Source organism: Colobus angolensis, unplaced genomic scaffold, assembly GCF_000951035.1.
Source record: "Colobus angolensis palliatus isolate OR3802 unplaced genomic scaffold, Cang.pa_1.0 Scaffold322, whole genome shotgun sequence".
Classification (NCBI taxonomy): Eukaryota; Metazoa; Chordata; class Mammalia; order Primates; family Cercopithecidae; genus Colobus; species Colobus angolensis.
Window position 1 is genome coordinate 3332215 of NW_012116511.1, and position 15097 is coordinate 3347311.

At 35.6% G+C, this 15097-nt stretch overlaps 2 protein-coding genes across 3 annotated transcripts in view; one reads left to right on the forward strand and one right to left on the reverse strand.

Moving 5' to 3' along the window:
• The first annotated feature begins 359 nt into the window (after positions 1-359).
• Positions 360-15097, forward strand: part of THEMIS (thymocyte selection associated) — a 243210-nt gene continuing 228472 nt past the window's right edge. The window contains exon 1 of one of the 2 annotated variants that reach the window (XM_011951655.1): positions 360-562. The gene's annotated coding sequence lies outside the window, so the exon portion shown is untranslated. The remainder of the gene's footprint in view (positions 563-15097) is intronic. The other variant, XM_011951656.1, reaches the window with a different exon arrangement.
• LOC105518608 (60S ribosomal protein L21) lies at positions 12672-13213 on the reverse strand. Its single transcript, XM_011951658.1, has one exon. It carries the CDS (start codon positions 13180-13182, stop codon positions 12700-12702), a length of 483 nt encoding a protein of 160 aa, XP_011807048.1. The 5' UTR covers positions 13183-13213; the 3' UTR covers positions 12672-12699.

The window sequence follows — 15097 nt, forward strand, 5'->3', positions numbered from 1 at the left end:
AAGTCCAAAGGTTTGGATTTCTTTTTCAGCTCTATTACAAGCTAGTTAAGTGAACATGGGTGAGCTACTTAGGCTCTTTCATAACACACAGAGAAAACAAAAAAGAAAGATGGAGACAGCACACTTCAAGTTCCAGAAGGCTTTCAATTTGTGGTTCCAGTTTTTACCTGATCCACAACAGCATGCTTGCCTTTAACCTATTCTGAACTCTTGTAATAATTTTAATCTTTAGGTTAATCTAACTGGAATTGGTTGCTGTTATTTCCAGCTAGCACAGCAGGAAATACTGAATCTGGTACAATATGGGTTTAACCACATCAAAATTTAGAAGCTCCACCCACTTCGTAGACACAACAGGTTCACAAATAAAGTGTGCTGCAGACTCAAGGTTTATAGTTACATTTACAAGATTTATATTTACATCAGTCCCTTTGGCTGGTGGGTGGGGGTGAGAGGCTCTTCTTGGATTCCTTATTTTCTACAGGAGAGGAGGAAAACACCTGGGATGCGCCAATGCTCTTACGCAGATAATGATCATTAACTTCAGCCTCTCTGATCAAAGGTACAGCTCTTTGTGGGATAATAGCTCTTGCATAAGATTTTATGGGCCAGGGTTATCACTAATTATGTATATACTCTCAGGGTTTTCTTACTTTAAATGGTCAGTTATAAAGACCTAGTCTAGAAGAAAATTTCTCTGAAAAATATTAGTTACCGGCAGGGTCAAGTTGATAATCCTTAAATTATCTTTCTTTAGGATTAGAATGGTAATTGCAGGCACGGGTTATACCTGGGTTTGTTTATTTTTAATGTTGCAAGTCTGTGCCTTGGAGCCTTCAGTGTTTAGTTATTAATGGGCCACTCTCTATGCTGGGATTAGGACCTATCCAAGAATACACCTAAAGAAGAATGGCTTCCAAATTTACTCTAATTGTACATGATTCTCAAAAATCAATACTTATCCTTGCAATGAGGACTTTCACTAGTGTATTGATTAGAGGTCTCTCAAGTAAGAGTGAAATAAGCTGACACTTGCAAATGTAAGTAGTAGAAAGGAGAAATGTATTAGAAACCTATTATAATATCTCATGGAATCCAAGGAAATGCTGAACCACTAGACTCTTAGAATGAGGAAGTCAAGGAAAGTAGCAGCTTCCTCAGAAGCAGGAATTTGTGGCTAGTTTTGTCTTTAATGACACAATTGATGATTTCCAGTATATCTTTTAGTTCAAATTCTAAATTTCTGGGAAAGAGAATGTGGTTGGCCCAGCTTGTTTCAGGTGTTGGTCTCTATTCAACTAACCAGGGTCTTGAAAGTGATCAGATAATATAAATGTGGCTGAAAGGGACATCCCTGCTGATTACTCCAAGAGAAGGAGAATTCTCATGACTAGGAGCTGGGCAGATAGATTAAAAGTACCTAAAACAAACGTCATAAAGAGGAACTTTGACACAGGGAAGCACTTCTCACTGCTGATTTTGGAGTTAACGTGAAAGACTAGGTTCAGTACTCACACATTCCAGATTCTACTGCCCTGGCTCCTGTCCTGTTTTCAGCATCCTATCAATTCTGTGTATCTTATTCTTCCAATAAATTCCCCATATTTCTTTAATTATTGTTGGTTTATGTTGCTTGTAACCAAAGGATCCTAACTGATATAGAAGTTGGTACTAGAAGCACTTATTGCCTGTCTATAGACCCAAAATGTAACTGGGGGACTGACTCCATTCTGCTCTCTTTGACTTCTACCTACACCTCAGATAGTGTTGAAGACCAACCCATTTTATACTCTTTCTCCTATAGTTTGTGAGACTCGGGAAAATCTTAGCAACTGAATAATCCAGTACTTTGTCAAGCTTAGTTTTCTGTGGAAATACAACTCTTAAAAACTTTTTTGGTTTGTTTTTCTCCATTCCCTTTTTCTAGACCCTATATACTGAATTTTAACATCAATGCTTTTACAGAAGCAAACTCTTTGATTCTAGTCCTTGTCTTGAAGTTTCTGATGCTTCTCAGTGGACTTGAGCCTAAGTGTACTGTCCATTAACATAATAGCTTCTATTAGGTTGGTGCAAAAGTAATTGCAGTTTTGCCATTACTGTTAATGTGTTTTAAAAACTACAGTAACTTTTGCACCAGCCTAATAGCTTGTCCTGTGACTCAAAGCAATAGGAAATAATTCCCTGGTAGTATATTATTTGAGGTCCTTGGCTGTGAGCAATGGAAACCGACTCTGGCTTAAGCAAAAAGAAATTTATTTTATGGATATTAGAGAGTTCACTGGCTCTGCCAGAATGTGGAAGTATGAGATTTAGAATCTAACAGCACGGCAAGCAGTAATTCACTGTTTTGTCTGATCATTGTCAGCCACTGAAATGAATACATTCTATCCATTTAATTTTTCTTACTCTCTTTGTCTTATTGTACTCAATATTTAAGTTTCCCACAGAGAGGATACAGTTCTAGCTTTGATCACACCCCACTTAAGCCAGGTGGAAGGACCTCTGTGTCAACCACTGCAGTGAACAGAGGTTGGGATAGGAAGGTACCATTAATTGTCTTCACCTTATCCCAGGCAGAATTCCAGTTGCCTCTCTGCCATGACAGAAGGAACCACAAACAGAAATCGGGTTTTGACGGAGGACAGTGGTGGCAACTGGGTGGGCAGTGATTTTTTATTATAATATAGCCATAATTGCTTTCAATACAAGTATTTTATTATAAATATATATGTGTATATATGCATATACATATATATCTATATAATTATTTCTAACTCATTCTCTAGGTTTAATTTTTATAGAAGTATTTAATTATAATATAAAAAAATTAAATTTTTTCTAACTCTCTTGGTTTCATAACATAAAATCATATTTTTAGTTAAACAAATATAGGGCTAATTTTGTAACTTTGGGTAGACTTGCATTGCCCAAAAAATAGAAATTTCTGACATCTAGTTTTAGGGGGAAAAACCAAATTTGCTCATTCTTTTTTCTTTTATTATTACTTTTGAGATGGTGTGTTGCTCTGTCACCCAGGCTGGAGTGCAGTGGCACAATCTCAGCTCACTGCAACCTCTGCCTCCTAGGTTCAAACAATTCTCCTGCCTCAGCCTCCTGAGTAGCTGGGATTACAGGCATGTGCCACCACACCTAGCTAATTTTTGTATTTTTAGTAGAGATGGGTTTCACCATATTGGGCAGACTGGTCTTGAACTCCTGACCTCTGGTGATCCACCCACCTTGGCCTCCCAAAGTGCTGGGATTACAGGCATGAGCCACCGCACCCAGCTGCTCATTCTGTTTTCTCGTGTGCTTCTACCTGGGAAGTTTCTTTTCTGGCACAATTGCTGTGAAGGTTTATGTGTAGCTCAAGTTTCTCTCTCTCTCTCTCTCTCTCTCTCTCTCTTTCTCTCTGACCCTCTCTCTCCCTGACCTTCTCTCTCCCCACCCCTAACTCCCTCCTGCCCCAAGCAGAGTACAGAGCCCATCATCTTTATTTGCCCTGCCTTTACCTAGTAAGCATGACCAAATCAGGGCCCAATAGCAATAGGCCCGAACAAGGCCTGTGAAGTCTGTGAATGTTCCTAAGTGTAGAATCTGGAACTTCATCTCTTTCAGCTGTCAATACCAAGCCACAAACTTAGGGGATAGTGGTTGGAAGCTCCAATTTTAGCCCATGATTACACATATGGTCTTTAGCCCATGATTACACGTATGTCCTTTAGCATAGTTGTACCCAAACAAACAACAACAAAATGATACTATACTGTAATCGTTTTGCTTTTATGTCTGTTTTCAATTTTTTTTTTTTCCAAAGGGGAAGTATGATAAACCTCCTTCCACACCCCAATAAAAGCTTCAAAAGTGTTTTCTGTGGTTCTTTTAAAAGTAAATTTCCTAAAAATAGGACAAAAATGGATCATCAATGAAGAACAGTTACAATGGGACCTCAGTCTGTATAAGATTAAAATTATATAAACTTCATTCTAAAAAAGGTTCAATATCAATAATTAGCAGCTTTTCAGATTCACTAGTAATATGTAAAATCAGGTCAAAGTGTGTTTCTATCAATTACTCTTGTGATAACCATAGCATGTACACATAAAATATTTTACTTGGCACGTTACCTGTAATATTACTTTGTTTCAAACAAAAGAGAACTTTATGAAGATTATATAGTTACCTCCTGGCTCTACTGTAGAAAAGCATGTAACTTTACTATAAAGTGGGAACAAAGGAGGCAAATGGCATTTACATACATTTGAAAGTTCCTTTCATTCCTTATATTAATGTTTTGGTCAACAATGGACTACATATGTGATGGTAGTCCCTTAAGATTATAATACCATGTTTATACTGTGCTTTTTTCTACGTTTGGATATGTCTAGACACACAAATACCACTGTGTTACAGTTGCCTACAGCATTCAGACAGTAACGGCACTATACAGGTTTGTAGCCTAGTAGCAACAGGCTGTACCTGATGGCCTAGGTGTATAGTAAAAGTACACACCTAGGTTTGTGTAAGCACACTCTGTGATTCACACAACAATGAAATTGCCTGAGGCTGCATTTCTCAGAACCTATCTCTTCATTAAGTGACACATTACTGTGTTTCATAATGAATTCATCCCTTAGGAATTTATGAAGTGACAAGAAAAAAAATCTATGTTTTTCTTAGAATCTTCATAGACATGCCTTTCCAGGAGAGCAATACAGGTTGAGCATTTCTGATCTGGAAATCCAAAAATCCAAAATGCTCCCAAACTCTGAAACTTTTTGAGCACCAACATGACAACACAGTGGAAAATTACACGTCTAGCCTCACGCTGCAGTCAAAGCTCAGTCAAAACTTTGTTTCATGCACAAAATTATTAAAAATATTGTATAAAATTACATTCAGGTTATGTGTATAAGGTGTCTATAAAACACAAATAAACTTTGTATTTAAACTTGGACCCCATCCCCAAGATATTTTATTATGTATATGGAAATATTCCCAAATCTGAAAAGAATCTGAAACACTTTTTGTCCCAAGCATATCAGATAAATTTTCAACCTGTATAAGACTTGGCCTCCACTATTTTATGCGCTGTTTGCTAAGGAGTTTAGGAGCAATATTTTCTTCCAATTAAGTTCTAGCAAACACACAGTCTTTGATCATCATTACCAATCAATACTGGTATTCTGAAATAGAGTACTTGTGATTGAATTCTAATGCATGAACTATAAAATGTTACACAGGAGAAAAATATTCAGCTTCTTTATGAGATCGATATTTACTTCAAATACAGATTAAATAATACTTTGGTGATTAAAAGCCTGAATTTACAGTTTACTTCAACAGAGAAATCTCTCAGTGAGATGTACACTCTAGCACTGACCTATGTCCAGGTCTGGTCATGATTCTATTCTGTCATCTTGGGGAGGAGAAGGTAAGAATGTAGGTAGAATTTAACCTGGTTTGGTTTCACATTATTCAGTTAAATACAACAAATACGTGAAGGCCATTCATTTTGTTTTTTTTTTTTTTAAAAAAAAAAAAAACATTTCTTAGCATAGTGCTGGTGAAGGTATTTGGAGCTATTGAGTGCAGTTAAATACAACAAATACGTGAAGGCCATTCATTTTGTTTTTTTTTTTTTAACAACAAAAAAAAACATTTCTTAGCATAGTGCTGGTGAAGGTATTTGGAGCTATTGAGTGCATCCAACCAAAGTAGACCCAAATCTCCTTCACCTAAATGTAGAATTCAGGAACTGAGGATAAAGCGTGCAAATGGACACATAATAAATATTCAGCAAATGGAAACTCTGAAAAGGAAGAGCGAATTTTGAAAATAAAGATTAGAAAAGGCTTCATGGAGGTAAAGGAACTAGAACTTAAACGATGAGTATAAGAGACTTTTTTTTTCCATCCAGTGTGTATTTCCCCTTTTATGAGGAATTACTTGATGCTCCGCTCTGTGTCTAGGCATTTCATGTCCAATGTCATAATGGTCCTGTGACCTAATCTGGCCAGCAGAACGTTACATTCACTTGGCCACTGATGTCATTCAGGCATGGAAAAATATCCTAGTCAGACCCCTGAGAAAAGTAATTAATAACAATCTTTTCTCACTGCATTAGGGATACAGATGTGGAAGAGCAAGTCATCCACTTTGCTTAGACAAGAAGATTCATGGTAGAAGCATTGGAATTCAGGCTAAGATCTGGAGGTTTTAACTTCAACATTAAAGCAGTTGGACTTTGTAAGGCAAAACAAATGGCGTTTGGCCTACAGGCACTATTATAAAATACAAACAGGTATATAAAATCTGTCATATTTTCAGGAAGATTATAGATTTTCCTCTTATATTTGCTTAACACCTTAAAACTTTTTTCAGTTGTGTATTATGTGTATTAATAATTTAAGTTAGGCCATAGAAGTAGGTCATATTCCAGATTAAGAGGTTTGAGAATTCTCAAAGACAGGTTTGGGTTTCTGGTGGCACTTCTCAGACTAATTCTGGATACAAGGCATCCCTGGGTCTAAGATAATATGGAAGCCTGGAAATAACAAGGTAACTTACACAACTCTTCAATTATCTCAGCCTATATATGTGATTCAGAACTTGAGTAAGATGCAGATTGACTTCCAAAAGTTCCTCCCAAAGTTAACTCAGCCTATTCCCAGGAATGAACAATGACAGCTTGGAGGTTAGAAGCAAGATAGAGCTGGTGAAATCTCTTTCACTGTCTCAGTTACAATTTTCAATGGCAGTTTCAGCCTCATCTGAAACAAGACAAGTTCCCTCCACTTATGAGCCTGTAAAATCTAAAGCAATTTAGTTACTTCCTAGATACAATGGGAGTAGAAACATTGAGTAAATACACCTATTTTAAATGGGAGAAATTGGCCAAAACAAAGGGGTTACAGACCTCATGCAAGTCTGAAATCCAGTAAGGCAGTCATTAAACCTTAAAGTTCCAAAATGATTTCCTTTGACACCATGTCTTACATCCAGGTCATGCTGACGCAAGAGGTGGGTTCCTATAGCCTTGGGTAGCTCTGCCCCTTGGCTTTGCAGGGTACTGCCCATCTTCTGGCTGCTTTCAGCAGCGACCATTGAGTGTCTGTGGCTTTTCCAGGTGTGTGGTGCAAGCTGTCAGTGGATCTACCATTCTGGGGTCTGAAGGACGATAGCCCCCTTCTTATAGCTCCACTAGGCAGTGCCCCAGTGGGAACTCTGTGTGGGGGCTCCGACCCCACATTTCCCTTCTACATTGCCCTAGCAAAGGTTCTCCATAAGGCTTCTGCCTCCATGGTTAACTTCTGCCTGAACATCCAGGCATTTCCATACATCCTTTGAAATGTAGGCAGAGGTTCCCAAACCTGGAGTGGAAGGATAGAAATAAGCAAAGGAGGAAGGCTAGAATGAACCATGAAGTATTGGATTAGAGTAGGCAATATCAGTGTAAACTTATGTTTTCATTCTTACATAAATACAGATGAAGACATGTAGAAATATTTTATGTGTGTATACAGTGATCAAAGCTGAAACAATTTGAGCACAAAATAAGTTTTAAAAGTTGTGTTAGATTGTAAAGTATAAAATATATATCCATGAACCCATGCTGATATAAATAAAATCATGATTAAATAAATACATAAATGAAGGAGAAGACAGAAAAATCTCCTGTAAAATTCTCCAACTTATTTATGTAGATATTCCTCCCTCAAGGAGCTACAGTGTAAGTTCCTACCCTTTAAGTGTAGGCTACACTTAATGACTTGCTTTCATGGAGAACAGTGTGAAAAGAGGGGAAATTTAACAATACTGTGGAGAAACTTGGCAAACATTAAGTTAGTCAGATAAAGTTAACATTATGAGTAATAAATTATGTTGAGAGCCTATAACTTTGATATGACAGAATGAGAACTGTAATTTACCTCTGTGGTCTTCCTCCCCAAACCCAAAACCCAAGGTGAACCATGAGAAAAACATCAGACCAACTGAAATTGAGGCACATTCTACAAAATGCCTGATTAGTATCCCTCAAATTGTCAAGGTCATCAGAAACAAGGAATGTTTGAGAAACTGCCACAGCTCCCAAGAGCCTAGGGAGATAACGGCCAAAGGCAATGGGGTATACTGAATGGGATCCTAAAAAGGAAAAATGACATTAGCAAAAAACTAATAAAATTTTAGTGGAGTATGAAGTTTAGCTAATAATAATATCTCAATATTGGCTTCTATGTTGTGACAAATGCATCATCATGATCTAAAGTGTTAAAACAAAGGCAACAGTTGTCTGTATGGGTATACAGGAAATCTCTGTACTATCTCTGCAACTTTTCTATGATTCTATAACCTATTCTCAAATTAAATAATTATCTTAAAAAATTATGGTTGCTGTATTTTATAAACTCCATTTCAAATGTGCAGTCATCTAATTATTTTCCCTAAGGCACGGTGATAGTAGAAACAGATTCTCCAATTCCTTGCTGTATTCAGACAGCTTTATTCTGGAAATAACATTGTGGGAAAGGATAAAAATATTCAATTACTTTTGAATACGTGCTATCAGAAAACAATACTTACGTAATAAGATTGTAACTGTTTATAGCAATAATTTTCTTCCCTAATAACAAATTCTTGAGGATAAATATGTAATTCCTAAGAATGAAATAAATACATCTTCTAAGACAATGAGCTTACAAAATGATGAGGCTTATTGCAAGGCTTTCAGAGTTTAATTGGAAAACAGAGACACTGAGAAGGTAGTCTGAACTATGACTATAATTCTTTATAAAAAAAACATTATCTATAACAAGCCTTTTACTTAATTTAGTCTTAGCTAGTTTATATATTTAAAAAAGGAAATTAGATGCACTAGAAAGTAATGAAAGCTAAAGCTATTATTTTTCTATAAAGTGAATCTATAAATCTCTTCTGTTGTTACCTTTTCAATACCTTTGAGATTTTTTTTTTTTAACTGAGAGTTTCTCAAGATATTAATTTTTTTGGGTAAGTGTAATAGTCCCTGCCCAGATTTTTCTGTTACTGGATCTATGACTTTTCCAACTTTGAAAATTATCTCAGGCAAATTGTGTATCTTTATCTTAGTTTGTAAAAGAGGAGCACTTTTGAGAAACAGAATGTCCTCAACCATGTATTGCTGATCTATCAAGTGAACAAAGTAGATTCTTCAGGTTTTTAAAACACCTTGGAAATAAGAATCCTGACCAACCTGCATCCATCACCATTCTCCCTTGTGTGTGTAGTTGTTGTTTCATGTTTGTGTGTTTGTTTTTGTAGTCATCTCTGTAACTTTTCCCCATAATCCATTTGACTGGGACAGTTAAATATGCTGTTAATATTACAAAGCTTTGATTACCTAGTGCATTAGTCTGTTCTTATGCCACTATAAGGATACCCAAGACTGGGTAGTTTATAAAGGAAAGAGGTTTAATTGACTCATAGTTCTGCAGGACTGAGGAAGCCTCAGGAAACTTACAATCATGGTGGAAGGCGAAGCAAACATGTCTTTCTTCACATGGCAGCAGGAAGGAGAATGAGTGCCAAGGGAAGTGGGAAGCCCCTTGTAAAACCATCAGATCTCGTGAGAACTCACTCACTATCACGAGAACAGCATGATGAAACTGCTCCCATGATTCAACTGCCTCTACCTGGTCCCACCCTTGGCATGTGGGTATTATTACAATTCAAGGTGAGATTTAGGTGGGGACACAGAATCAAACCATATCACCTAGTAACTTCCCTGACTCAGTCTAGTGCACCAGGTGAGAAAAAGTTATTTATAACTCACAGTTTCATGTATACATTTGTCAGGTTAAGTAAATGGTCTGATGCCCAATAAACTAAATGATTAAAGAAATACATATCCTAAGCTGAATTTACTAAACTAGATAATTTGTATTTAATACATATTTTAATATTTCATTTTTATAATATATACTTAATATATTATTTAATTTTTAGATCTGAAATCTAAAAGGAAAACTTGATTTTTTTTGTAAACATTTGGCAACTTATCAGTGCTTAATTTGTAATAGAGAACTATTTTAAATGTTTTAAACTCTATTTTTAATAATGCAGGACTGAATTGTTTCCGTGAGGTTCTAAAATGTTATCACATCAAAACGCAAACGACATCTTTAAGTTTCTCTCAGTTATAAGAGATAACAAACGTGCAAAAAAAAAAGAGAGAGAAAAGAGCTGTTAAAGTGGGCATACCCTTTCTACAGGCATATTGCAGTTAAGTTTTTCACAAATGCTGTATAAAAGTCAGAGGAAAATGTTAGAGTTACATCACAGGACCTCCACCATTTAAAGAGAAAAACTAGAAAATCTCTTATGAATATAAGGGCTTCATTTTTTATTTCATGGTTCTGAGGAAAGGTTGAGTCCTACAGCAAGGGAAAATGTCAGGGCAGAATTCATACGGTAACACCAACATTCACATTGCACTTTGCAAGACATTTCAACCTGTGCTCCTGTTCCGTGGCACCAAGCAATAGGCAGAACTGAGTGTAAAAAATACACAGATCTACTCATTTGAGTCAAGTCTCCTTGTGGTGAGCAGGCTCATCTACCTGACTACTTTTTACCCTTTAAGATTCATCTGAGGAACACTCTTCCTGGGGAGACCCCTTCCTAATTCTTGAAGTTCCTGAACAGTATACATTGGATTGTGATTCTTAACTTGTGGGCATGGTTGGCTAAAATGTAATGTCTCTAAGGGCTTATTTATATTCTCAGTGCCTTGTATAATGACAAGTGTAGAGGAAGAGTTCAGTGGTTTGCTGAAAGAACAATTAAACATTAATTTAGACAAAAGGATGATCAGAAAAATAAACTGACATGGGAAGAAACATGAATCCTATATTGAGTTTCATTCAAAAGGAAACTAAAAGTGCTGGGAGGCAGGAGCTTCTTTGAAAACCAGGTGGTGATGAATGAACACGCTCATAGGCTGTTGCATTTTGTATGTTGCATTTTGACAAAACAAACTGTTGTGTTATTGTAGGATTTTATTTTATTCAAGGTTATGAAAATCATTCATATTCATTCTTATAAATTAAGAATGAAACCCTGTCTTTACTAAAAATATAAAAAAAAAATCAGCTGGATGTAGCACCAGAGCAAGACTCCATGTCAAAAAAAAAAAAAAAAAAAGAAGAATGTACAGATGGTTGGAGACAGAAGAGAATGGTGATCAAGGTATTTCAAACGGAAGCCATTTATGGCATTGGGAACATTGATGGTGGGTGTACTATGATTTTGTTAATCACACACCCTTTCCTTCTCTTTTGGGTAATTAGCTCACTTATTTTCTTTGAGATATTTCCTCTTCCAACTGTTTTTGTGATTTAGCTGAGATAACTGCCTAATAAAATCCAAAGTAGAGCCCATGAACCTGAAATTATGGCAAATTAGTGTATTTCATTTTCTAGTCATGATGATTGGCTGAGACATATACCTGTGAGCCAAGCTGGATCAATCAGAGCTTATCCTGGGACTTTTCCCAGTATGACTAGGAGAAAGTAGTCTCTTCCATTGTGCTTGAATTTATGAGATACAAATCTTGAGCTGCCAGGTGTCACACAACAGCAGGATCTCCCCTAAAATGTTGCTCATGCAAAAAAAAAAAGCCGAGCCTAATGCCCTAGTGATATTGTATGATTCCCCAGAACAAGTTTATTTTGTAGATAGAAATGCTGTAAACCTTTCAATGATGAACCAATAAATGGCACATTTTGGTTAATCCAAAATCACAGGAATGATTCCTATAAGCCTATTTTTTTCTTCTTTAGAAATAGACAATGAAAAGAAAGTTTCAGAGAATGAGTGATTTAGATACCAGTTAGAATAACCTCTAAGTTTTCTTCTTCTTTCTTTTTTTTTCTGATACTATCTACTTGGAGATAAGGGTTTATTCTTTACTCAGAGAAATATTACATTACACTCAGATATTATAATATAGTTTTAAGCCTCTACTGTTGAAGTTTATTTCTCCACTTGTGATTTTTTTTTTTTTTTTGACATTCAGCCAGTTCTGCTTACTTTTTAGGAAAGTAGCTATAGATAATTTAGCAAAGGAATTGATATCTTATGTAAAGTTTGCTTTGAGCCATTTTTCTTTTTCTTTTCAACAATACTTCTCTTGGGATAGAAATCATTGGCACTAATGATGCTAACCGTAACTTAATCATAATTTGATGGTCAAGTCCATCTCTGTTCTTTAGTGGAAGTTTTAAGAAGATGCATTAAGTAGTAGCAAGCCTGGTGTGAGGACAAGATTTTTTTTTCAATAGGAACTTCCCTGTTTGAATTATTAGGGTAATGTGAAATGTATTTTCTTTTCTTTTCTCCTCCTTTTTTTGGTCATTAAAATAATAAATGCTTCAGTTGATGGTATAAATAAATCTTTGTGTGTATCTGATTATATCTAAATGTGAAATTGCTACGTCAAATTGATTTCAAGATAGATCACAACAGTTTGTAGTACATATGAGTGACTAAATATTGCACTGTTAACAGTATGAATTTTATGAATTAAATTTTTGCTTTTTCTGTCAGGTTAGTTTTTACTCTGATTCCATTCATTTGGTTAATTTTGCTTTAGATATTTTTAAGCTATATTATTTTTTTTTTTTTTTTTCAGCCCAGAGGTTTTTTTTTTAACACCTATTATGCCATGAATTCATAGGGAATAGGTTCCAGTAGCTCAGGCTCCTTCCCATTGGTCCTCACAAAGTGTGCTTCTCTGGGTGGAGCAGGCTGGCGCTTCAGTTGAACCCAGGTACCTTTCTCTTTGGCTTCTTTCTTTTTCTGATCATTTTCTTTCACGCGTTTCAGGAAGCTATCTCGGCTCTTAGAGTGTTTAATGTGCTCAATACGCACATTAATTCTCTTGGCAAGAATCTTGCCCTTAACTTGTTTGTTTACAACAATGCCAACAGCATGCTGGGTAACGTTGTAGACTCTCCCAGTTTTGCCATGGTAACACTTGTGGGGCATTCCTTTTTGAACAGTACCCATTCCCTTGATGTCTACAATATCACCTTTCTTATAGATTCGCATATACGTGGCCAAAGGAACAACTCCATGTTTTCTAAAAGGCCTAGAGAACATATATCGGGTGCCTCTCCTCTTTCCCTTTGTGTTCGTCATTTTGGCGAATTACTGGAAGATGGCGGTTCCCTTAAGCTATATTATTTAAAGCTGTGAATTTTCTTCAAGAATTGGTCGGCTTTTCATTATTAAACAAATAACCTTATTATCTTTTATAATCCTTCTTTTCTTTAAATCTAATTTATCTAATATTGATGTAGTTTCACGAGCTTTCTTTTACTTAATGTTTTATGGTATATATTTTCCCATTTTTTCATCTTTAGACTTTCTATAAAATTAAATTGTACATTTTAAGTAAATTTATGTGTTTAAATGTTATCTGCCAACATTAGTTTATTATTTGAACTATTAAATTATTTACTTTTTAATTGTATATTTATTTCATTTCAATTATTTTAAGAGTATAATTGAGTTTATGTATACCATCATACTATCTGCTAGCAATTTTGAGGTTCTTTTTCTTTTCTTTCTTGTCTTTTTTGGATTAATTTTATCATCCATTTACTACATTTTAGTGGCTTTCCTAGAAATTACATGTGTTTTTATTCATTTAACTCTGGTATTAAACATTACTTTTGTAACTTCTCTAGAAGTCTAGTGCTTTAGAACATTTTAACTTCATTATCAGTTTTGCTTTTGCATTACTGCTATGTTTTACAGTATATTGCATGAATTATATATAGTGCAAATATATTCCAAACTCCACAAGCCATTAATTATTCTTTTGGGAACTCAATATATTCAATTCACTGACATATTCACTCTCTTCATTCCTTCCTGTGGTCTTGGCTTTCTGTCTGAGATCATTTTACTTTCGCCTGAAGAACACCCTTTATAGCACTGCTTTTAGTGAGAGTTTACTGGTGATGAATTTTCTTAGTTTTTGTTTGTCTGAAAATGTCTTTATTTTGCTGTTGCTTTCATGCTCTTCTGGATTTAGAATATCGAGTTGGTAGTTATTTTCTTTCAGCATTTTAATGATGCTATTCCACTGTTTTCTACCTTTATTGGTTTTTGTAAGTCAGCTATCATCTTATTGGTGATCCTTTGAAAGTGACGATTTCTTTTCTTCAGAGTGCATTTAAGATATTCGCTTTGACTTTGACTTTTTAACGTTTTAGTATGATGTTCCTTAGTGTGCCTTCTTTTGTATTTATGCTCCTTGGTGGTGTTGGCAGGTCTTGAATCTGTGGATTGATGCCTTTTTCAGCTTTGGAAAATCTTCAGCTATTATATCTTAAAATATTTCTTCTCCCACTATTATTTCTCCTCTCACGTTGGGACTCAGTTTACACATAAGATCTTACCACTATGGCTGAAATATCTCTCTGGAGAGAGAGAGACAGAGAGAGAGAGAGAGAAAGAGAGAGAGAGAGAGAGCAGATCTTTCCTATGCTCCTGTTTCCAGTTCAACAATCCTCTCTTACTATATGTCCCATCTGCTGTTAAAACCAATTATTGAATTTTTAATTTCAGTTACTGTATTTTTTAACTCTAGAATTTTCATCTGATACTTTCTATAGATGGCAGTTATTTTCTCTTTCTTGTCTTCTAGTTTTGAACATGTTTATCAAAATTACCTTAAATTGCAGGACTAATAATTCCAATATCAGAATCACCCCATGAGTTTGTCTCTGTGGTCTCCCTTCTCTCTGTCTTTCTTTGTCCTATTTTTTTGCATTCCTATTCATTTCATACTTAATTATAGATGTTGTATTTTTAAATATTATAGAAGTTCTGGCTGCTTTTCCTCAATAGGAGGATTTACATTTGCTTCTATCTGGCAGCGAGAATAGGGGCAGACCACTTTAATCCAATGAGGGATTGAGCTAATTTTAGTCTAAGCTTCAGTTTTTGTAAAGCTTGTTCTATTTATAGGCAACGTTTTCTCTTAGGAAGCAGCCTTCAGGAGCCCCAACTGAGAACATAAGCATTCTCCTACTTATACTGCTCC

Excerpts from the sequence above, each read along its gene's own strand:
- LOC105518608 (XM_011951658.1), bottom strand. The coding sequence starts at position 13,182 with ATGACGAACACAAAGGGAAAGAGGAGAGGCACCCGATATATGTTCTCT.